The 26,712-nt window shown below is 38.2% G+C and overlaps 1 protein-coding gene across 1 annotated transcript in view; it reads right to left on the reverse strand.

Annotated features, from left to right (window-relative positions):
* Positions 1-12,451, reverse strand: part of DHX37 (DEAH-box helicase 37) — a 324,396-nt gene extending 311,945 nt beyond the window's left edge. Inside the window, exons 1-4 of the mRNA XM_053701847.1 lie at positions 12,369-12,451; positions 12,131-12,248; positions 3,100-3,266; positions 2,527-2,639 (exon numbers count right to left, since the gene is read on the reverse strand). Coding sequence (XP_053557822.1) covers positions 2,527-2,639; positions 3,100-3,266; positions 12,131-12,236 — 386 coding nt within the window. The 5' untranslated portion in view covers positions 12,237-12,248; positions 12,369-12,451. The remainder of the gene's footprint in view (positions 1-2,526; positions 2,640-3,099; positions 3,267-12,130; positions 12,249-12,368) is intronic.
* Positions 12,452-26,712: the final 14,261 nt, after the last annotated feature.

Genomic DNA, 26,712 nt, shown 5'->3' on the forward strand with positions numbered 1-26,712 from the left:
ATCTACAAATTATTCTAAGGCTAATCTTTGCTTTGAATACATCATCATGTCTATCATATAATTTACTATTTACTATCGTTGAATCTCAACTACAGTTTAATAAAATGATAGTGGAGCTAATCATACATTAAATGGCAAAATTATAACTCTACTTATTTAACATTTTAACCCTGAAGACTATAGGACGTAAGTACTACGAGGCAGGGTACTTTGCTCAGCATACCCTGATACATATATATATATATATATTTTTTTTTTTTATTATTATTATTTTTTTTAGTTTTGTTTTTAATTTTACACATAGACACATACTATCCCTAAAATGCATACTGGCAGACTGTCTGCCAGTACCCAAGATAGTGGTGACAAGGGGGGATGAGGGAGGGAGGGAAGAGAGCTGTTTGGAAGGGATAAGGGGGTGGGAGATGTCAGGTGGGAGGGTAATCTCTACATTAAGCTAAAATTAACTTTACAAACTACTTTTTCATAACAACCCATATAATGCATAGAGACCTCCAAGCCCCACTTTAACCCCTTAATGACCGGACCATTTTTCAATTTTCTTACCCTTAATGACAATGGCTATTTTTACATTTCTGCTGTGTTTGTGTTTAGCTGTAATTTTCCTCTTACTCATTTACTGTACCCCCACATATTATATACCGTTTTTCTCGCCATTAAATGGACTTTCTAAAGATACCATTATTTTCATGATGTCTTATAATTTACTACAAAAAAAATAATAAAATATGAGGAAAAAATGGAAAAAAACACACTTTTTCTAACTTTGACCCCCAAAATCTGTTACACATCTACAATCACCAAAAAACACCCATGCTAAATAGTTTCTAAATTTTGTCCTGAGTTTAGAAATACCCAATGTTTACATGTTCTTAGCTTTTTTTGCAAGTTATAGGGCCATAAATATAAGTAGCACTTCGCTATTTCCAAACCACTTTTTTTCAAAATTAGCGCTAGTTACATTGGAACCCTGATATCTGTCAGGAATACCTGAATATCCCTTGACATGTATATATTTTTTGTTATAAGACAACCCAAAGTATTGATCTAGGCACATTTTGGTATATTTTATGCCACCATTTCACCGCCAAATGCGAGCAAATAAAAAAAAAAAACTTTACATTTTTCACAATTTTAGGTTTCTCACTGAAATTATTTACAAACAGCTTGTGCTATTATGGCACAAATTGTTGTAAAAGCTTCTTTGGGATCCCCTTTGTTCAGAAATAGCGGACTTATATGGCTTTGGCACTGATTTTTGGTAATTAGAAGGCCGCTAAATGCTGCTGCGCACCACACGTAAATTATGCCCAGCAGTGAAGGGGTTAATTAGGTAGGTTGTAGGGAGCTTGCAGGGTTAATTTTAGCTTTAGGGTAGAGATCAGCCTCCCACCTGACACATCCCACCCCCTGATCCCTCCCAAACAGCTCTCTTCCCTCCCCCACCCCACAAATGTCCCCGCCATCTTAAGTACTGGCAGAAAGTCTGCCAGTACTAAATAAAAGGAGTTTTTTGTTTTTTTTATAAAAAAAAATAAAATATTTTAGCTGTGATGGACTCCTGCCTTAGCCCCAACCTCCATGATTTCCCCCCCCCCCCAGCTCTCTAACCCTCTCCCCTATCTAATTGCGGCCATCTTGGGTACTGGCAGCTGTCTGCCAGTACCCAATTTGCCCCAAAAACAAGTGTTTTTTGTTCTTTTGCTTTTTTTTATTTTTTCTGTAGTGTAGCAGCCCCCCACAATACCCCTATCCCCCTCCCCCTCCCAGATCCTTTTATATTATTTTTTAAAAAAATATTTCCCCCCCCCTCTTCCCTCCTCATTGGTGTCAGTGTCAGTGCCAGCTAATGCGCGATCGCGCACCCCGCACGCTCCCGGCACCCGGCGTGCACATTGCACTTCAAGGAACCGGATGCCGGGTAGCGATGGGCCGCCCACCTGCCTCCCTGTTACGCTCCCACCCACCAACGAACCGGCACCATCGCTACCGGTGCAGAGAGGGCCACAGAGTGGCTCTCTCTGCATCGGAGTCTTCTAAATGGTATTGCAGGATGCCTCCATATGGAGGCATCACTGCAATACCCTGAGAGCTGCTGGAAGCGATTGCGATCGCTTCCAGCACTCTCTTAGACAACTGACGTACCAGGTACGTCCATTGTCATTAACTGTTAGTTAATGCATGACGTACCTGGTACGTCAGTTGTCATTAAGGGGTTAAAAAAGACCCTGTATAGGTTTAATAGCCAGGTGATCACTGCAGTAATAGTGATCATCTGGCATGAATAAATGTGCACTTATTTGAGTAGAGGCTCATGGAAGCCCTTAGGTGCATATCAAGAGTTACATAACCACACCCAAAGTATTTTGCTTTTAAGATGTTAATCTTCACAAAAATAGCCAGGAGATATCAAACTTAAACAAGTTTAAAAAGCAAAACATTTAAAGCTTGTAATTAAAACTATATTGTACTTCTCGCTACTAAACCTACACAGGCATGACTTACCTTTTACTACTGTACAAACGCTCACCAGTGCCAATTTTGGATGTGGTATAAAGTAGACTCAGCTCCTTCTCGGAAGCCTGAACTTCGCTAAGTTTACTTAGAATGTCAGATCGCTAGAAAATAAACAAACATACATTATGGTAGACTACTTTACTATATCTGCATAATAAAATATTAGCTATACGCTGGGTAAATCAAAGTTGTACGTTACCTACACAATTGAAAGACACTGTCATGGAATGATGTATTATATATATATATATATATATATATATATATATATATATATATATATATATATATATATATATATATATATATATATATATATATATATATATATATATATAAATATATAAAACATAAATAAGAATTTACTAAGTAATAAAATGTAGTATAGTGCCCAGAATTCTTTATTTTCTGTGTCAATGGCTAAACACATTTTGCCCTTCATACATGTATCAAATATATTGGGTAGGGTTATAGACATGATCCAAACCTAAACAAAAGTTTACTTTTCAAATATGGCTATACAAAAAAAAAAGGGGGGGGGGGGGAGTACGTTTTACTAACCTGATTTTTTTTCTCTTTCTGCTCCAAAATCTTTTGCAACACCTTCTTCTGCTTTCGACTTAATGGCTTTTTTCCTGTTCCGGAATCAATTACTTTTTTCCTTTTGGCTTTTTTGGATGGTAGGATTAGTGCATTGCTTTCATCCACTCCTTTTAGCTGCTCAGCTCCTGAAACAATCAACTATTTTATACACTAAAACCAATTATGACACTGAACAGAGTAATACACAGATATTACACTGTAAAAAGGCAGAGCATGCACTTTTATATAGTAAATTCTTCTGAAAATGTAAAATATATATATATATATATATATTTTACATTGGAAAAAGATTTAGAATATGAATGTCATGTTACGGCTTACACTGGACTTGGTGAATACATTTTAATAAAATGAACAAACAAACAAACAATCTAAGCGTGCAGTTGATAAACAAATTTCAGGGACACTGAACCCAAATTGTATCTCTCATGATTCAGATAGAGCATGCAATTTTAAGCAACTTTCTAATTTACTTCTATTATCAATTGTTCTTCATTGTCTTGCTATCTTTATTTGAAAAGCAAGAATGTAAGTTTAGATGCCGGCCCTTTTTTGCTTCACAACCTGGGTTATCTCTGCTGATTGGTGGCTAAATGCTGTCCAGGGCACTGAACCAAAAATAGGCTGGCTCCTTATCTTGGATGCCAACTTTTTCAAATAAAGATAGCAAGTGAACGAAGAAAAATTGATAAAAAGGAGTAAATTAGAAAGTTGTTTAAAATTGCATGCTCTATCTGAATCATGAATGAAAAAAATTGTGTTTAGTATCCCTTTAAGAGGCTGCAAAAACAAAAACAAAAAAAAAGTATAAAAAAAAAAAAAGGTGCCAGCTGCACACTTATGGAGGCAGAAAAGGGTCAATACATAGATATACATATAAAAATCCAACCAAGAAACACAGGTAAAACATTTTTTAGAGCTCCTTGGTTTATAATATATTCAAGTGTGGATGAAGTCTGGAATGAAAAGTTACCAGTCTACTCAAAAGTTAAAAGACAGCAAAAACTGCTACAACGTATGTATGTATGTATGCATGTATGTGTATATGTGTGTGTGTGTATGTGTATGTGTGTGTGTGTATGTATGCATGTGTATATGTATATGCATGTATGTGTATGTATGTGTATATGTATGTATGTGTATATGTATGTATGTGTATATGTGTGTGTGTGTGTGTGTGTGTGTGTGTGTGTGTGTGTGTGTGTGTGTGTGTGTGTATGTATGTATGTATGTATGTATGTATGTATGTATGTATTTGTGTATGTATGCATGCATGTATGTATGCACACATATATGAGTAGAGTGACTAGTAAATGTAGCCACCAGCGAGCTGAACCAAAAATGGGCTGGCTCCTAAGCTTACATTCCTTCTTTTTCAAATACAGATACTAAGAGAACAAAGAAAATTTGATAATAGGAGTAAATAAGAAAGTTGCTTAAAATTGCATGCTCTATCTGAATCATAAGTGAAAAAATTGGGTTTAATATCCATTTAAGGCCTTTTTTATAACTATCAGGCTTTCCTGTGAAGCACTGTATTATAAACAAACTAAGCAACAGAATCCAACCATCAAACTCTAAAGCATCACAAAGAAGATATTTCCAACTTTGGCTCCTAGCTACATGGATGAGTGGCGTGTAGTAACTATAAATGTTTATGGAGAGATACATATACTACACTGTAAATTAGAGGGCCATAATAGTGATAACATTACATTCTCTAATTTGTAAGAGCAAGTAATTTTAGGACTAGTGATGCTGCAAACCTATGTACTTAAAAACAGCAAAGGGGTAAAATCAAAATGTATGCTTACCTGATAAATTTATTTCCGGGCATGGAGAGTCAACGAAAAATTCTAATTACTAGTGGGATATTCACTCCTGGCCAGCAGGAGGAGGCAGAGAGCACCCCAGCAGAGCTGTTAAGTATCCTTACCCATAACCCTCAGTCATTTGGCTGAAGGAAACAGAAATAAATTATAACACAATTGTATAGAGGTGCCTGAGGACTATACAAAAAGAAAATGCAGTTTTAAACAGAATAAGGGTGGGTCGTGGACTCTCCATGCCTGGAAATAAATACATTTATTAGGTAAGCATAAATTTTGTTTTCTTTCCTATGGCATGGAGAGACCACGAAACATTCTAATTACTAGTGGGAACCAACACCCAAGCTAGAGGACACAGAATGAATAGGGAGGGAGAACAAGACAGGTGGACCTAAACTGAAGGCACCACCGCTTGAAGAATTTTTCTCCCAAAAGAAGCTGAGGCAAAAGTATCAAGTTTGTAAAATTTGGAAAAAGTATGTATGGAAGACCAAGTGGCCGCCTTACAGATTTGCGCCACAGAAGCTTCATTTTTGAAGCATAGTATCTATGAATTTCTCAGAGAAGCCACGTCTAGCCAAACTTAGACGTTCAATCTCCAAGCAGTCAGCTTCAGAGCAACCAGATTTGGATGAAGGGACCCTGAAGTAGAAGGTCCTTCCTGAAAGGTAACCTCCACGGCAGAAGAGATGACACTATCCCCAGATCTGCAAACCAGATCCTGCGAGGCCATGTAGGAGCTATTAGACTCACAGAAGCTCTCTCCTTGTTTGATGCGAGCAATTACTCATGGAAGCAACGCAATCGGAGGAAACAGGTATGGTTAGATTGAAGCTCCAAGGAACCACTAGAGCATCTACCAGAATGGTTTGAGAATCTCTTGGCCTTGAACCGTACTTTGGAAGCTTGGCATTTTCACAAGACGCCATCAGATCCAACTCCGGAACCCCCCCCAACTGAGAGTTGTTATTGTGAAAACCTCTGGGTGGAGAGCGCACTCTCTGGGATGAAAAGTCTGCCTGCTTAGAAAATCCGCCCCTGGTATGTGGATGACAGAGAGATGGCATTCGTGAGACTCCGCCCACTGGAGAATGTGAGTCACCTCCATTGCCAAAGAATTTCGAGTTCCTCCCTGGTGATTGATGTAGGCCACTGAGGTGATGTTGTCCGACTGAAAACTGATAAATCTCACCAAAGCTAGTTGAGGCCAAGCTATTAAAGCATAGAAAATTGCTTTCAACTCCAAAATGTTTATTGGAAAAGACGACTCCTCTGGAGTCCACAGACCATGTGCTTTTAAGAAACGCCAAACGACTCCCCAGCCTAACAGGCTGGCATCCGTGGTCACAATCACTCAGGAAGGCCTCAGGAAGCATGTGCCCCGAGACAGATGGTCCTGTGAAATCCACCATGAGAGTGAGACACTTGTTGGGGGAATACAAATGTATCTTCTGCGAGAGATCTGAGTGGTACCCATTTCATTGACCGAGCATGCATAGTTGCAGAGGTCTCAGATGGAACCAAGCAAAAAGGAATGATGTCCATGGAGGCAACCATCAGTCCAATTACCTCCATGCATTGAGCCACAGATCAACGAATAGCAGACTAAAGAAAGAGGAAAGAAACATGAAGTTTGGATTTTCTGACGTCCATCAGAAAAATCTTCATGGACAGGGAATCTATGATTGTTCCCAAGAAACACCCTTGTATCTGGAACAAGGGAACTCTTTCCCAGATTCACTTTCCACCTGTGAGAACGTAGAAAAGACAACAACGTCTCGGTATCAAATTTTGCTAGATGAAAAGATGGTGCTTGAACTAGAATGTCGTCTAGATAAGGCGCCACAGCAATACCCTGGTACCTCACCACTGCCAAAGGAGTCCCCAGAACCTTTGTAAAAATTCTGGGAGCTGTAGCAGGGCCAAAAAGAAGGGCAAGAAACTGGAAATATTTGTCCTGGAAGGCAAACCTTAGATACTGGTAATGATCCCTGTGACTAGGAACATGAAGATACACGTCCTTCAGATCTATGGTCATCATAAACTGACCCTTTTGGACCAAAGGAAGAATAGAACGGATGGTCTCCCTCTTGAAAGAATTGGTTGAGACACTTTAGGTCCAGAGTGGGACAAAAAGTGCCCTCATTTTTGGAAACTAGAAATAGATTTGAATAGAATCCTAGACCCTGTTCCTCAAGAGGAACTGGAACAATCACTCCCAGTGATGATAGGACCTTTACACAGTTTAAGAAGGCCTCTCTCTTTAACTGATTCACAGATAACCTTGACAGGTGGAATCTACCTCTGGGAGGACAAGATTTGAATCCTATTCTGGAACCGTGGGATACTATATCTATGGCCCAAGGATCTGGAATATCTCGTATCCAAGCCTGCCGAAAAAAAGAAAGCTTGTCCCCCACAGGATCGGGGACGGCCCCTTTGTGTTGATTTAGAATCAACGGAAGGCTTCTTGGCTTGCTTCCCCCTATTCCAAGGCTGACTGAACCTCCAAGAAGACTTGGATTGATCCGACTTGGAAGAGGAAGACTTCTGTCCCTTAAAGTTACAAAAGGAACGAAAATTAGAATTCTGGCAACCCATATGTCTATTCTTTTTATCCTAAGGTAGGAAAGAACCCTTTGCATCTGTAATGTCAGAAATTATTTCTGCCAGACCTGGTCCAAACAAGGTTTTACCCTTATAAAGCAGAGATAAAAGCTTGGCCTTGGATGTAACATCTGCAGACCAAGATTTTAACCACAGAGCTCTGCGAGCTAAAACAGTAAAACCAGAAATCTTAGCACCCAGCCTTAGAACTTGCATGTTGGCATCAGAAATAAATGTATTGGCTAGCTTGAGAGTCTTGATCATGTCTTGGATTTCCTCTATAGTAGTCTCTTCTAGGATAAGATTAGATAAGTCATTGCACCAATAAGATGTTGCTCCCACAACTGTAGCAATACTAGCAACAGGTTGCCACTGTAATCCATGATGAATGTACAACTTCTTCAAAAAAAGCCTCAAGCTTCTTATCCATGGGATCCTTGAAAGAACAACTATCTTCAATAGGAATAGTAGTTCTCTTAGCCAGAGTAGAGATAGCTCCCTCTACCTTGGGCACCGTGCGCCATGAATAATGAATAGCATTAGCAACAGGAAACATATTTTAAAAACAGGGGATGGGGAAAAAGGAATCCCTGGTTTATCCCATTCCATACGGCCTGGAACTACTTCCACAGATGAGGGTACATCATATACCCTATTAAGCTTACTAGACCGCTTTGGATTCTCCGCAACAGATGCGTCAGATTCTTCCAAAGTAGCAAGAACCTCCTTCAAAAGAACTCGAAGGTGTTCTAACTTAAATCTCAAATTAATCTCCACTGAATCTGCAGAATTGGTCACTACAGTATCAGAATGTGACAATTCTCCCTCAGAAACCACTGAAGATTCATCCTCATCAGATAATTGAGACAAACTGACTAATGCAGCCTTAGCGGAGTCAGCCTTACTAACATCAATAAGTTTAGATTTCCTCTTTCGTTTACCAGAAACCTTTGGAAAAGCTGATAAAGCTGCAGAAACAGCAGAAGTTATCTGCACAGTGAAAACCCCAGATAAATAAAAACACCCCCAGGAGGGGGAGAGGAACCGCAGGGCACTTCATGTGAAGCTTGAAGGGAAAGCTGAGGCGTAGCTAGGATAACACTATCCTGAGAAACAGGAGGCTCAGGGGAGAGACATCTTATCTTTAAACTTTAAAGTTTTATTTAAACATGAAGAGCAAAAACTGTACAGGAGGAATTATCTTAGCCTCCAAACACAATAAGCATTTTTCAAATTAATCAACTTCTGCATTAGTATCCATAATTGGGTATTAGTTCCTAGCAAATAACATTTATAAATGCCAAATTAGGTTTATTTATATGAAGCAATAAAACATAAATAAGCACCTAAAACCATCAGCTCTGCTGAGGTCTTACCCTTCCATAAGTTGCTATCCCACTAGCACAGAAAACCGGACACACCTGGTAGCAAAATACAACTCCTTGTTACTGGAACAGCCCAAATCCACTTGCAACTGTAGACAGAGGAAACTGCAACCACCACATTTGACACGGCAAACTCCAATCTTAACAGAGAAGCCGAAAACCAGAAGTGCAGGAGCGGTCATGTGACCTCAATTTAAAAAAAAAAAACTTTTTTTAAATTGCGCCAAACAAAAACGGCGCAAAAACCGACAGCAGCACAGCAAAAGTGATTGGGCCAAATAAGCGGAGCTAAAAAGCGATTGCAACAAGTTAAAAGTAGAACCAACACCTGTCAACGCTCTCCATCTCTGAGCCCCAATAAAATATGATGCCTCTTTTCACATATAAGCAGTGCCCATAAAACAGATTCAAAGGCTTTCCACAAGGATTTAACCCCTATAGTGCCGGTACCTTCAAACCTAGAAGGGAAAGCACTTACCTGTGGATCATGCTCTGTCAGGCAGGAGCTGTTTTCTGAGGATGTGGCAGCTTCTCCATTTCTACCAGGGACCTATAGAAAAGAAAAAAAAAAAGGAACAAAGTAACCAACCTTGGCTTTCTATAATAGGGGTAGCAATAATGTTAGAAGTTTAAGCAAAGACCACCTCGCCGTCTTCTAACTGCTAATAGCCACCATTACTCTAACTAAAGAGATTGACATGGACACATCTAGACCCCAATCCTTGCTTGCAGGGAAAAGTACTCATAAAAGGATTAAAAGAAATCTTTAGACACCATCTTAACCATCCTCCCGTGATCAAGGCAAAGAGAATGACTGGGGGTTATGGGTAAGATAAGTGATACATAACAGCTCTGCTGGGGTGCTCTTTGCCTCATCCTGCTGGCCAGGAGTGAATATCACACTAGTAATTAGAATGTTTTGTGGACTCTCCATGCCATAGGTAAGAAACACATAGTTAAACTACTTCTGATCTAATCAGGAATGCTTGCTACGCAGCTGGGTCGTGAAACTAGTGCTGCTAATTGGTTCAGCAATAGTTTCTGCTCTGGGCCAGCAGTGCTCTGCGGGTCCCAAGCAACACTAACTACTTATTTAACACCAAAAAGGAATTGCAGCTTCACTAGTGATAGTTATATAAGTTTATTACTGTAGTTGCCTTTTAAGGACAAACCAATAATACCTAAAATTAAAGTGATACTAAACCCAAATTTTTTTCTTTCACGATTCAGAAAGAGCATGCAATTTTAAGCAACTTTCTAATTTACTTATATTATTTATTTTTCTTGCTATCTTTATTTGAAAAAGCAGAAATGTAATCTTAAGAGCTGGCCCATTTTTGGTTCAGCACCTGGGTAGTGCTTGCTGATTGGTTGGCTAAATGTAGCCACTAAGTTCTACCCAAGTTCTGAACCAAAAATGGGCTGGCTCCTCACCATAGATTTCTGCTTTTTCAAATAAAGATAGCAAGAGAATGAAGAACAATTGATAGCAGGAGTAAATTAGAAAGTTGCATGCTCTCAGTGTTTCCCAACATACTGATAATACTAAACCCATTTTTTTTTCTTTCAAGATTCAGATAGAGCAGTGTTTCCCAACCACGGTCCTCAAGTACCCCCAACAGTCCTGGTTTTCAGTATAGCTGAACTAGAGCACAGGTGAAATATCAGCTGATCAGTAACCATAGTTATTAACCTGCTCTCATCCATCAGAGCATTAATTCACCTGTGCTCTAGTTCAGCTATAATGAAAACCAGGACTGTTGGAGGTACTTGAGGACCGTGGTTGGGAAACACTGCTCTATATGAATCATCAAAAAAAATGGGTTTAGTATCACTTTAAGTACTCTAAATGCTTTTTTTTTCAGTTATTCGTGATTTGCAAATACTACACATAAAGGAGCAATTACTGCTTGATCAGAACTAAGCGCTCACTCCCAACACACAAAAAGGAGTCATCTCCAGAGAAACAATAACCAAATGATCCCGAGTTTAACACAACCAGTGAATGGTAGTTAAGTGCATTTGCTGTCACTGACATGCCATGTTCAGCTATAATTAGGCTTACCATAATTTTTAGAGGTGAAACTGGGACCACCTGGTACGGTGCCAATGGGGGTGTGGTCAGGAGTGTGGTCAAGGGGGCGTGGCAATTACCGGTCCTTTTAAAGTAGTAGCTTTTATGTGTGTAATGTTTTGTGGATACTCTACCCTTCCTCAGTCAAACAAGTGAATCACACAGTTTAAATAGACCATAACACCACCCCCTAGTGAAAAAGACACCATTACGTTGTCATGGCAAATAAATCATCATCTAAATCTCAGATTCTAAATAATGCCAGACATCAAGCATAATTATCACTTTCATAATTATCAATTTCACAATGTAATATCTGCAGTGTAATATGTGTTTTGTGTGTCTAATTAAGGAACAGAGCCAAATACTGATAAGGCATAAATACAACATTGAATGAAAGTAAAAAAGAAACACGTACCTGCTAAAGCTGTTTAAGAGGCTACTCTATACCATAATGCAGGAAGATTACAGCCAAAATGCTATCCTGCCTGAAGTAAAGCAAGATCCAGGCCAAAAATCCTTCCTGTCTGTACTTCCTAGTCATACCCATATGATTCCCCTAAAGGTGTATTACCGGCAATGTCACCAGGGGTCGGGGGTGGGGATGTTAAATTCTTAGAAAAATAAACCAAGTAGTACTACAAAATTAAAAAAACCCTATGCTGCTCACTCAGCCTGTATCACTAAATGTAAACTTTGAAGGACACGAACGTTAAGCTAAGCAGGGCTGTATATAACAAAGTACCAGCATCCAACTATGCTGGAGAGTCACAGTCCAGTCATTTTGAATAATGTGTCTGGGTTTCAGGCGGTCTGAAAGCCGGACACATGATTTGAAACCTGGAGGTGGCATCCCTACTGGAACAGAATGAACAACTGGGTGGGACACTGGGACAGCGCCTCCAAACCGGGACAATCCCAGTAAAAGTGGGACTTCTGGTAAGCCTAGCTATAATGGACTACTAGTATATAGCTAACTGTGTGTTTAACCCCTTGTTATCATCCCTTTATTAGTTTATATATATATATATATATATATATATATATATACACACATACGCGCGTGTGTGTAAATTCTACCAGTAATAACACACCTAATTCAACTTCCACATGCTCCTGATGATCTGAAGTAGTCTTGATCTCGGTGGTTTGTACCTGCTGTCTTGCTTTCCAGTTATGTCTTTTTCTTAATCTCCCCATGGTGATAGAGATCTACAACATATCAGAGGTTAAAAGTATTACTGTAAATTCACAACTTGATTGTACTTCTCACTTACTACAAACATTAGAACCGGAACAACTCATAACTACTTATAAACAAAAAACACATACGATATCCACAGAATCACACTTCACATTTAGCACACATGGTACTTTTGAACAGGAAGAAGGGAGGAGCGAACAGAAAAATAGGCGGAAGTGACGTATTTACCTGGTAACAGAACTATTGGTCCCCAGCAACGAAACTTAATAATAATATCCGCTGCTAGTGTCTCATCATAGCAGTAAGGCTACAGTAATGGTCATCAACGTACTTAGCTAATGGAAATCTAGTGACTGGCTCGCTATTAATAACAGGGCATAACAGAAATATAGAAGTAGGGTTAGAATTGGTGCACGGAAATGCGCTATAAAGCACAATGATATTATTAATTAACTTCTTTATAATATTACTGACACGCTGAAATACATAATCGCCGTGTTTAAAAAATAAGATAGTATGCTCAGAATAGTTACATACATTAGAATATTCGATCTCATTTCAAATAAAAATAAAGTTAGTGAAATCTATTTTAACATAGTAATACAAGTATTCCAGTTAAAATGGAATATAATTAACGACAGTATGGGAAAATCGTCTTTTTAAATATTAATGGCAAAGCAGAAGTAATAGACAGCAATGGTTCTAGTCGATCATGGCTAAATGGTCTGTTAATATGGGGGGGGGGGGGGGGCTGAATTGTAGTTATCTAAATGCATTCTTAAAGGAGGTATAAGCTAAAGTATCTTTACTTAAAGCAGTCTAATTTTTATTTCACAGCTTATTTTGCTTAGAAAATTGCGGTTAGGTGATATATTGCAGTAATTGTAATAATAACAAATATGGGAGTATTAAATTATTTTATACACGACTAGCAGCAGCCCTTCTAAATAATTTTGCCACTTATAAAATTATCAAGACAATACACACATTTATATAAAAAAAAATAGGTTAATTGAAGCCACCATAGATAGGTAAGCTGCAAGCTGGTAATACATTATGTTGACTATTTACAAATATTGGAACCAGGAGATATTATTTCTTCTATCTAAAAGGAGCATCCATGCCACAAAACTATCAAAATAATTTGTGTTTTGGTTTAAAAATACTATGTTGCTTTAATAAACGTAAGACTTTTCCATGAGCGCTCTTACCGTATATTGGGGGCGGTAAATCCATCTTTTTTCCTGAACAAAATAAAATTATTTCTATTACAGCAATATAAACAAAGTGTGCCTTTTAATTTCATGGACCTTGCAGAATTATTTATTTACTATAACATGTCCAGGGGCCCAGGGGAACAAACTTTAAAAATGCTATTAAAAAAATATATATATACATGTTTTTATTAACGCATTTCAAAGTGTCACAATTTATTAACTATCCCTGCAGGCGGACAGATTTGAAAGTAGTGACAGCAAACCACAATTCAAAACTATTGTGATTTATTGCACTGGACGGCTCCAAAGTATCGGCATGTGATTTATTGCACTGGATGGGCATATTCATTTGTGAGTACCCGACTTATATTATACGCCATTGCTTCACTTGAATCTCTCAAGTTATTGCACCAAGGGCACCTCTTTTGTTTTCTTGTCTCCTAGGACTTGTTATCTATGCAAGTAGTTAACCTGTCCGTCTGCAATCGCCACTTGTAATGTTGCATCACACAGCAAAATGTATCATTACACAAGAGGATTCTTGTGCAATGCCCCCCCCCTCCGGTGCGCTAGAGCAGGGAATGTCGGGGTGATTGATCTTGCCACCTCTGAGGTGGCGGGCGGAGAGGAAAAGGAAGCAGTTTCTGCTACTTAAATATGAGCTAGATTTACTATCCGTGCAGGCGGACAGGTTCACAAGTAGTAAAAGAAGGCGCTCAAATGGTATAGTATTTCACTGCTCCACTCCACCACACAGCATTTCATACACGAGGAAGGATACTCCCAATTTGAAATGCACTAAAATAAGTGCAATATAGGCAGACTGGATGAATCAGAGCCCCCAGCTAGCTCCCTCCAGTAAGCACAGCTTGCTCAGGAACAGAAATACACTCCACTAGTATCAAATGGATATATTAAATCATCTAACCAATGTGATTGAGTGGAAAAAAACTAATGCACATAATGCAGTACTAGAAAACGAGTTGCAGTATTTTACTATTGTTTTTAAAGTTTTAATAAATAAATCCCCTGTGCCTTAGTTTTTTTTCCACTCAATCACATTGGTTTGGCGATTTAATATACCCATTTGATACCAGTTTCTGTACCTGAGCAAGCTGTGCTTACCGGAGGTAGCTAGCTGGAGGGCCCTGATTCACCCAGTCTGCCTTTATTGCACTTATGTTAGTGCATTTCAGATTGTGAGTATCCTTCCTCGTGTATGAGATGCTGTGTGTGGTGGAGTGGAGCAGTGAATACTATACCAGTGGAGCGCCTTTTTTTACATTTGAAGAAGAGCTGATCCTTGATGTGGTTTTAACCTTTGGATGGAAGCCTGAACTGGCGCCTTTATTATGTAAACTTCTTTACAGTGGGACACATTTTTTATATTCACAAGTAGTGAACCTGTCCACCTGCAGTCGCCATTTGCGATGTTGCATTGCTGACAAAATTTAATATTGAACAAGAATATTCTTGCGCAATGCCATCCCCCTGCTCTGGCGCAACCAATGGCACATAAGCAAGTGTTGGGGTTATTGATCTCGCCACCTCTTAGGTGGCAGAGAGGAAAAATAAGCAGTTTCTGTTTTTTTAAACGTGGCAGCAGGCTCGTTTATGCAAACCTACATAGCCGATAAAGCTGTGAATGCAACGTAAAAGGTTTACCTCACAAATAGATCACAGAAAACATAAAGCAGATCCGTGCCAAGTAGACACTATAAGCCAGAAGTGGAGAAGTAGTTTGTAGTTATTCACTGGAATAATTAGAGCCTGCAATTTGGAATTATCAGAAATAATCACTGATAGATAAGACTAGAGGTGTTTATATCACATTCTTAAGTCACAACCAGTTTCTTCACAACTCTATGACTTTGGAAAGGGCAAAAGTGCAGCTCATTCATGTGATTCTGAAACACTGCATCCATTCATAACAAAATCCATATAGGAATTTTGTACAATTTGGTTTATACTGATCATGTGTTACACTATTAAATCCCTTTAAATAGGAGTAGTTAAAATCAGAGGTTTATAATGATATCATTTTAAAGTTTATGGGCAGTGATATGTATATTTAGGATAAAAAAAAAAAAACATTAAAGAGACATTAAACCCAGAAATGTTCTTTCATGATTCAGATAGAGAACGCATGAAAGGACGTACGCCACACGTCCTCAAAAAAAATACAGTTAATGACCGAGGACGTGTGGCGTACGTCCTTGGTCTGGAAAGCAGCTGGAAGCAATCCTGCTCGCTTCCAGCTGCTTTCCGGTTATTGCAGTGATGCCTCGATATCGAGGCATCCTGCAATAACCCCCCTTGGCCATCCGATGCAGAGAGAGCCACTCTGTGGCCCTCTCTGCACCGGACATCGGTGGCCGGTATCGTTGGTGGGTGGGAGCAAGTCTGGGAGGCGGGTGGGCGGCCATCGATGTGCGGAGTGGAGGGGGGCGGGACATACGGGGGAGCGCGCGCATGCACGGGGTGGGAGCGGGAGGGAACCGCTACACTGCAGAAAAAAAAAGTTAAGAAAAGTGTTAATAAAAACAATTATAAATAAATAATACTGATCATCTAAGGGTTCCTGAAGGGGTGGGAGGTTGGTCTTGGGGGGGGGAAGCTACACTACAGAAAAGGGCAAAAAAAAACCCCAAAAACATACTTTTTGTTACTAAACTGGGTACTGGCAGACAGCTGCCAGTACCCAAGATGGCGCCCATTGGCAGAGTTTCTGCCAGTACTTAAGATGGCGGGGATAATTGTGGGGTGGGGGAGGGAAGAGAGCTGTTTGGGAGGGATCAGGGGGTCTGATGTTTTAGGTGGGAGGCTGAGCTCTACACTAAAGCTAAAATTAACCCTGCAAGCTCCCTACAAGCTACATAATTAACCCCATCACTGCTAGCCATAATACACGTGTGATGCGCAGCGGCATTTGGTGGCCTTCTTATTACCACAAAGCAACGCCAAAGCCATATATGTCTGCTATTTCTGAATAAAGGGGATCCCAGAGAAGCATTTACAACCATTTGTGCCATAATTGCACAAGCTGTTTGTAAATGAAAGTTTTTTTTAATTTGATCGCATTTGGCGGTGAAATGGTGGCATAAAATATACCAAAATTGGCCTAGATCAATACTTTGGGTTGTCTACTACACTACACTAAAGCTAAAATTACCCCTAAAAGCTCCCTACATGCTCCCTAATTAACCCCTTCACTGCTGGGCATAATACACGTGTAGTGCGCAGTGGCATTTAGCAGCCTTCTAATTACCAAAAAGCAACGCCAAAGCCATATATGTCTGCTATTTCTGAACAAAGGGAATCCCAGAGAATAATTTACAATAATTTAAGCCATAATTGCACAAGCTGTTTGTAAATAATTTCAGTGAGAAACCAAAAGTTTGTGAAAAAAGTAGTGAAAAAGTGAACAATTTTTTGTATTTAATCGCATTTGGCTGTGAAATAGTGGCATGAAATATACCAAAATGGGCCTAGATCAATACTTTGGGATGTCTTCTAAAAAAAAAATATATACATGTCAATGGATCATCATACGCCAATCTCTTCATGAAGGAAATTAAAGAAAATTGTGTATATCAAAATGCATTATTCAGAAAGTATGGGGCTGTATGGCTCCGCTACATTGATGATGTGTTTGGCGTATGGTGGGGCAACGTAGAGTCCCTCTTACAGTTCGTCAAAGAGCTCAATATGGAAGTAAGAGGTTTAGAGTTTACTGTAAACTACAGTGAGGAACATGTAGCTTTTCTGGACACGAAAGTCATCAAAGCAGGTAGACTCTTAGAGTTTGATCTACACTGTAAAGAAACAGACAAGAATAACCTCCTTCTTTATAATAGTTTTCACCCCAGGAATCTGATAGAGTCACTCCCTAGGAGTCAACTTCTCAGAGTTGATAGGATTGTGAGTACAAATGACAGGAAGTCTCACAGATTTAAAGAAATGAAAGAAAAGTTCACTAATAGGGGATACCCTAGTAAATTATTGGACAATACTTTGTCTAAATTGGATAGAATTAAGGACAGGAACACGGACAAGAACAGGGATAGAATGGTTTTTGTAAGCCAATATAATCCACTTAGTAACAAAATAGCAAAATTAATACGCCAGAATTGGCACATTTTGGAGGAATGTAACAAGGGAGTGACACAATTTAAAGAACCTCCTCTCATGGCATATAAAAGGGTTAAGAGCCTAAGGGACCAGCTTGTAAGGACAGATGTGGGGACCATGGGCAAAATACAACAGACTCTTACTGGTAAAAAGAGGGTAGGTACCTTCCCTTGTTACAATTGCATGAGTTGCCATTCGATCATCAAAGGAGAAAATTTCCATCACCCTCAGAGTGGTAGGAAATATAATATTAAAGGTTTTTATACCTGTGAGACAACTCATGTAATTTACCTCATTAAATGCCCGTGTTCTTTGGTATATATTGGTGAGACTACTCGTAAGGCCCGTGACCGTATGAGCCAGCACAGATCAAATATCAGGTGCAAAAATAAAGAGGCCCCAGTCTCAGGTCATTTCTTAGAGAAGGGACATAGTGTCAGCCAGATGAGGTGGCAGATAATAGACCATGTGGGCCCTAATAGGAATGGAATGGATAGGGAACGTCTCCTGCAACAAAGGGAAATGTGTTGGATACACCAACTAGCCACACTCCAACCTAGGGGTCTCAATAGAGACTATGATTTGTCTTGTTTTTTCTAAAGGTTATATTTAAATGTTTCACAACAAGATTTTAGTCTAATATTAGTCTGCCTTGTTTAGGCATTTAGAAATGTTGCGTAGGTGTGAACGGCAGGATATGGTAAGTGCTTGTATATGTGGGTTGAATGTGAGTTCTAAATCAAGACAGCGGACCTGGGGTGAGGTGTTAAGAGTAGAGTCTCCAACCGTAATAGAAATGTCAGGTGTTAGATGTCTCGAAGAGGGGGGAATAAGAAGCAGCTCAGTTTTGGACAGATCTCTTCGACAAAGAATAACATGAGAACGAAGGAAATTTGACAATAGAAGAACTTTTTAAAAATTGTACTCTCTTTCTCAAAAATGGAGAAATAAATTTGTATGTCTCTTTAACTCCTTCACTAACGGGAATTCCAGAGAAAAATTTGCCCAAAATACTGAATCATTTTATCATTTTTGCTGTCACTCCATTTAACAGATATAGACCCTTGGTTTTATTTTTGTTTACCTATCAAAACTGTTTTTTTTTTTAATAGACAGCCCAAGGTTCAGTTATAACACAAATGCATTTAAAAGCTTCTCTGGGGTCCGATTTGTTCAATAGTAGCAGATATGCATCGCTTTGCCATTGTTTTTTGGTAATTAGAAGGCCGCTAATTACAGCTGCCCACCGTATTTCGGAAATTCCTGGTAGTGAAGGGGTTAATTAGTTAGCTGCCAAGGGTTTTAGGATTTTACTAACTAACACCTCCCACTGCCTTGATCTCCAAACAGCTTTTACCACCCACACTCCTCACCACCATCTTAGGTACCATATAAAGTTTTAGGGCTTTTTTTTTTTCAATAAATTAATTTTTATTTTCTACAGTGTAGGATCCCCCTTACCATCCCACCTCCCTGATCCGTCCCAAACAGCTCTCTTACCCTCTCTTACCCTCCCCCCTCCTAATAATGTCCCCCATTTTAGGTACTGGCAGCTGTCTGCCAGTACTCAGTTTAGGTGCTTATTTATTATTATTTTTTATTATTATTTATTTATTTTCTGTAGTGTAGCAATCCCCTCCCTGTGATCACCAAAGTAGGGCCCCTCACCCTGATTCCCCATTTTTCTCTAGTGTAGCATCCCTTCACTCCCTTTTTATATTTTCTCTAGCGTAGGGCATGTCCCTCCCTCCCGCACCTCCCACCGGCACTGAAGGAGATTGCTACAGACAGTGACATGGACGTGTCACTCTCTGTAATGATATTATAATCTGAACTCATATGGTAAAGGAGCACCGATCGTGCTCTGTTACCATGAGGACAGATTGTCTGCAGCTCAGAAACAGAAGCTCTCGGCTGTCACTTTACAGTGGAGACCGCTTGAGCTTCCTGAAGCTGCAACGTATATATACGTTGTGTGGTACGATGGACTTCGTACTGCATGACGTATATGGGTTGGATTGGGTAGAGGGGTTAAATTACAGGAAAAGGGGCAAAACAAATAATAAAATATATTTAAATGCTATTTGTATAATTAAGCATTTTTGAAAAGTGTTTACTGTAAATTGTGGTATATTCCTTGTCCTTACAGTGGCTGGAGTACATTCAGCAGGATTCTGAATCTAGACTGGATTCTAAACATTATATGCTGTTATTTTCTTAATAGGTACAGCAGCTCCTTTATATATATTCTAAATTGGCCACAGCAAGGAAGTAAGATTAATGCTTCTCATGGGGCATTTCTTGACCCACTTTTGAGATCTTGAAATTATTAGACACCACTTTCGGTTAATTTAAACTACCGTATGTAATTTCAGTTTTCTATTAGCCAATCATATATATGTGTACACTATATAAATGGCAAGGAGTGTGACTGTTAACAGTCTTGAGAAAGGTCCATTTCTGGGCTGAAATGCGTAGACAGTCACTCCTATGATACATTCTATGGTGAGCAGATTTTATCAATTTTTGGTATTTGATATAAACTTTTCAGTATTGCACTATTATCTTTTCTTCTTTTATGTGATATTTGTAAACTATTTTTTGGACTACACCTTCAATTATTGGGACACACAATATTTATTTTTTAGGAACATTTTTAATACATTTCTTAGGATATTTCCTTTTTTATCAACACATTAGAATAATAAATCACTTTGGGATTACATCAGATATTAATCAATTTTTTTTGGGGGGGGGCTTTTTTTCTTGGGACAGATTTTGTGACAACACTTTTATTGCATTTTGATCTTTTTTATATGGATCCATATACATTTTGTGGTTTTTAATGTAACATTATACCAATTGTATGCAATACATTTAAATAATTTATTGTGTTTTTTTTATTGTTACACTTTATCCCTATTTGGGTATATTATTGCATTTACAAAACACGTTTTGTGTTTTGTATATGTCTAGGGTGATTACAAAGCCTGTGCACCCTTCACTTGTTCCAAGTTTGTTTGATTGAGAGCTTGCATTGTTTGGCTGTTTTAGGGACCCAGGTTTTGGATGGGACCTTGACATGGTACCTGGGCTTGTCCCATTTGGCCAGATGCGGTAACTAACCCTTCCATTTTTGCTTTTAATCTTAGCTGAGAGCTTGTGAGTGCTGGATTTTCTCTGTGTGTTGCATTTATATTATTGCATTGTCTTATGGGATATGTCCCCGGTCTGTAAACCCTGCAAATGTAGCTTACAAATTGCAAATAGAAGCTGATTAAACAAGTGATATACAGTTGTGCTCATAAGTTTACATACCCTGGCAGAATTTATGATTTCTTGGCCATTTTTCAGAGAATATGAATGATAACACAAAAACTTTTCTTTCACTCATGGTTGGTGTTTGGCTGAAGCCATTAATTATCAATCAACTTTGTTTACTTTTTTAAATCATAATGACAACAGAAACTACCCAAATGACCCTGATCAAAAGTTTACATACCCTGGTGATTTTGGCCGGATAACATGCACACAAGTTGACACAAAGGGGTTTGAATGGCTATTAAAGGTAACCATCCTCACCTGTGATCTGTTTGCTTGTAATTAGTGTCTGTGTATAAAAGGTCAATGCGTTTCTGAACTCCTGACAGACCCTTGCATCTTTCATCCAGTGCTGCACTGACATTTCTGGATTCTGATTGATGGAATATATACCTAGCGCCTGTGTAATCCTATATGCTCCGGCTGTCTTGACCTCTAGCTGTCAATAAGGAACTTTAAGAATATATGGATGTAGCCTGAGCACCTCAACTAGAAGTGGGCTAGAATGTGAATAGGTAGAACACTTGTATTTATTAATGACAATAAATGTTGACAGTTAAAACAATTAAAACAATAATTAAAACAAAAGTTTAAAACACTAAATAATATGCAATATGCAAAGGTACCTATGTGGAATATTCAAATAGTAAATTAACATGGATCCATGTTTATCAACATACAAAAAGACTGGTAAGATGTGAAAGTAGACAATCTTGATAATAATATGCAAATAAAAGCTATATATATATATATATATATATATATAAAAAATATATATATATATATACAGGGAGTGCAGAATTATTAGGCAAATGAGTATTTTGACCACATCATCCTCTTTATGAATGTTGTCTTACTCCAAGCTGTATAGGCTTGAAAGCCTACTACCAATTAAGCATATTAGGTGATGTGCATCTCTGTAATGAGAAGGGGTGTGGTCTAATGACATCAACACCCTATATCAGGTGTGCATAATTATTAGGCAACTTCCTTTCCTTTGGCAAAATGGGTCAAAAGAAGGACTTGACAGGCTCAGAAAAGTCAAAAATAGTGAGATATCTTGCAGAGGGATGCAGCACTCTTAAAATTGCAAAGCTTCGGAAGCGTGATCATCGAACAATCAAGCGTTTCATTCAAAATAGTCAACAGGGTCGCAAGAAGCATGTGGAAAAACCAAGGCGCAAAATAACTGCCCATGAACTGAGAAAAGTCAAGCGTGCAGCTGCCAAGATGCCACTTGCCACCAGTTTGGCCATATTTCAGAGCTGCAACATCACTGGAGTGCCCAAAAACACAAGGTGTGCAATACTCAGAGACATGGCCAAGGTAAGAAAGGCTGAAAGACGACCACCACTGAATAAGACACACAAGCTGAAACGTCAAGACTGGGCCAAGAAATATCTCAAGACTGATTTTTCTAAGGTTTTATGGACTGATGAAATGAGAGTGAGTCTTGATGGGCCAGATGGATGGGCCCGTGGCTGGATTGGTAAAGGGCAGAGAGCTCCAGTCCGACTCAGACACCAGCAAGGTGGAGGTGGAGTACTGGTTTGGGCTGGTATCATCAAAGATGAGCTTGTGGGGCCTTTTCGGGTTGAGGATGGATTCAAGCTCAACTCCCAGTCCTACTGCCAGTTTCTGGAAGACACCTTCTTCAAGCAGTGGTACAGGAAGAAGTCTGCATCCTTCAAGAAAAACATGATTTTCATGCAGGACAATGCTCCATCACATGCGTCCAAGTACTCCACAGCGTGGCTGGCAAGAAAGGGTATAAAAGAAGAAAATCTAATGACATGGCCTCCTTGTTCACCTGATCTGAACCCCATTGAGAACCTGTGGTCCATCATCAAATGTGAGATTTACAAGGAGGGAAAACAGTACACCTCTCTGAACAGTGTCTGGGAGGCTGTGGTTGCTGCTGCACACAATGTTGATGGTGAACAGATCAAAACACTGACAGAATCCATGGATGGCAGGCTTTTGAGTGTCCTTGCAAAGAAAGGTGGCTATATTGGTCACTGATTTGTTTTTGTTTTGTTTTTGAATGTCAGAAATGTATATTTGTGAATGTTGAGATGTTATATTGGTTTCACTGGTAAAAATAAATAATTGAAATGGGTATATATTTGTTTTTTGTTAAGTTGCCTAATAATTATGCACAGTAATAGTCACCTGCACACACAGATATCCCCCTAAAATAGCTATAACTAAAAACAAACTAAAAACTACTTCCAAAACTATTCAGCTTTGATATTAATGAGTTTTTTGGGTTCATTGAGAACATGGTTGTTATTCAATAATAAAATTAAGCCTCAAAAATACAACTTGCCTAATAATTCTGCACTCCCTGTATATATATATATATATATATATATATATATATATATATATATACTGTATATGGAAAAAGTATCACTAAAGAAATTACCACTAAAGCAGTACTACACCACCTTGGTACACAAATGGGGCACTAAGCGGTGTAGTGAGAAGTCATAAATTGTTCCTATCAATTGAGTGTAATTTGTAATCCCAGGTTCAGTGAAAATATGATGTAGAATTTCCAAGCGTATACTTAGGTAGAGTCAAATATAATTATGTTATAGATGAGCCCTCATTAGTGATGGTATAGGAGAAAAAAGGGGATGTGACTGAAAGCTCAAAAATAGTGCAAAATAGTGAGAGAGAGAAAAAAAAAGGATAATCCTTCAACAAAGGATAAAAATAAAAAATGTAAAAATGTGAATTTTGTTTTAGCAGAAATTGCCAAAAGATGCCATTGATGAAAAAAAGTGATGAAAGTTAGTGAATGAAAAATTATTCTCAAGGTTCAGTTGGGTGTTGCGAGATTAGTGCAGCTGGGTGCTGCAGGGTTAGTGCTGCGACCACAGGTGGAAATCCAGAGATTTTAGTGGATGTTCTGCTCCTAGCTGGATTTATCTGTAAAAGATAATCAATATAGTGTAGTATGCTCAAAGTAGATATAGATGTAGAAATAAGGCTTACCAGATGCTTGGTCAACGCATTTCAGCCTCCCACAGGCCTTTTTTCAAGACTGGTTTGTTGTATGTGCTGGTGGCCTTTTATACCTGTTTTCATAATTGTTTGCTTTGTGGTCACAAGTTGCTAAAAACATGTGATCATTTTTTTTTATTATAAGTGAATCTTATATATATCTTATATATACTCAAATCGTTTTTATAGCTTTATGATCTTTTGGTCTGTTTGTTTATTTATGATCACCATTTAAGTGCTGATGTCACATCAAGTATTTGTCTTCAAATGTTTCTCAAATCGTTTTTTATATATACACAAACATATTCATTTTTAATTGTTCTATTTTCTATGTTTTATGTCTATCCAAATTCAGTGTAAAAGTTTACTTTGTTTACGGCTGCCGGAATTCGGCTCTTTTCATTGGCTGTGACATCATCACCATGTTATTCTAGTGCTGGGTAGTCCTAGCCAGTTTTCTATTAGGTATTGTGTTTCCATATTTGTGATTGGGGATAGATAGCTTTTCCTCTCCTACCCTCCAGTACCTATTGATAATATTTTAAAAATATAAAAATACACTTTTAAAGGCACTAGATATGCCATATAATGCAGGACAGCAGTGTTTTTTGCAGCAATAGATTTTGCCATTGCGATAATCCTATTTGGTCTTATTTAGTGATGCCGATATTCGGCTATTCCTATTGGGTATGACGTCAACACCACATTGTGTTGACGATAGGTGTGTACATGCTGCCTAGTTCCAATTGGATATTAGGTTTTAACTTGCATATTCCTTAGAAAATAGAACAGTTAGTAATACGAAAAAAGATCGAGAAAAATACCCTCTATCTCTATATAAATATCGACATGTTAGGGGGCTGTGAGGACTTGTTATGTGGAGTTGTTCTATCTCTTTAGTGATGTTATTATGAGAGACTATTAGTATATTCACTAATTCCTGATGATTTTGGGCTGTTGTGATTGGCTATGTCGTCACCGCTCTGTTTACATTAGTGGTGAACGTATATTAATAGCCTAATTCATATGTTAGTGCTGTGTATAATTATATACAGGAATCCTCTTTCAGGGTAGTAACAATGCTTATACTAGTAGTATTCCTATTAAGCAATATTGCTTGTGATGTTCGTGGCAAGCCATGTTTACATTATTGCTTTATACAGTAATATCTGGTTTGGATACTTATGGTGGTGTATAGTATGGAGAGATAATTGTGTGCTTTTTATAAAAACTTCTGAGGATTTCTGAAATCTATTGCTGCAAAAAACACTGCTGTCCTGCATTAAATGGCATATCTAGTGCCTTTAAAAGTGTATTTTTATATTTTTAAAATATTATCGATAGGTACAGGAGGGTAGGAGAGCAAAAGCTATCTATCCCCAATCACAAATATGGAAACACAATACCCAATAGAAAACTGGCTAGGACTACCCAGCACTAGAATAACATGGTGATGATGTCACAGCCAATGAAAAGAGCCGAATTTCGGCAGCAGTAAACAAAGTAAACTTTTACACTGAATTTGGATAGACATAAAAGTCTATAACACATAGAAAATAGAACAAATAAAAATGAATATGTGTGTGTATATATAAAAAACGATTTGAGAAACATTTGAAGACAAATACTGGATGTGACATCAGCACTTAAATGGTGATCATAAATAAACAAACAGACCAAAAGACATAAAGATATAAAAATGATTTGAGTATATACTTTTTGATATAACATTATTACTCTGTGTACACTAATATGTTAATAAAGATTCACTTAAAAAAAAAAATGGTTACATGTTTTTAGCAACTTGTGACCACAAAGCAAACAATTATGAAAAACAGGTATAAAAGGCCACCAGCACATACAACAAACCAGTCTTGAAAAAAAGCCTGTGAGAGGCCGAAATGCGTTGACCAAGCATCTGGTAGGCTTTATTTCTACATCTATATCTACTTTGAGCATACTACACTATATTGATTATCTTTCACAGATAAATCCAGCTAGGAGTAGAACATCCACTAAAATCTCTGGATTTCCACCTGGGGTCGCAGCACTAACCCTGCAGCACCCAGCTGCGCTAATCTCGCAACACCCAACTAAACCTTGAGAATAATTTTTCATTCACTAACTTTCATCACTTAGACTTATATTGCACCTACGAATGTATGTATCCTAACTTCAACATATTTTTTCATCTTTTTTCATCAATGGCATCTTTTGGCAATTTCTGCTAAAATAAAATTCAATTTTTTTTCAAATTTTTACATTTTTATCCTTTGTTAAAGGATTATCCTTTTTTTCTCTCACTATTTTGCACTATTTTTGAGCTTTCATGAGGGATCATCTATAACATAACTATATTTCACTCTACCTAAGTATACGCTTGGAAATTCTACATCATATTTTCACTGAACCTGGGATTACAAATTACACTCAACTCATAGGAACAATTTATGACTTCTCACTACACCACGGCCAAGACCCCACTGGGCGCTTAGTGCCCCATTTGTGTACCAAGGTGGTGTAGTACTGCTTTAGTGGTACTTTCTTTAGTGGTACTTTTTCCATATATATATATATATATATATATATATATATATATATATATATATATATATATATATATATGTATATATAGCTTTTATTCGCATATTATTATCAAGATTGTCTACTGTCACATCTTACCAGTCGTTTTGTATGTTGATAAACATGGATCCATGTTAATGTACTATTTGAATATTCCACATAGGTACCTTTGCATTTTATTTATTGTTTAAAACTTTTGTTTTAATTA

Source organism: Bombina bombina, chromosome 2 (assembly GCF_027579735.1).
Source record: "Bombina bombina isolate aBomBom1 chromosome 2, aBomBom1.pri, whole genome shotgun sequence".
Lineage (NCBI taxonomy): Eukaryota > Metazoa > Chordata > Amphibia > Anura > Bombinatoridae > Bombina > Bombina bombina.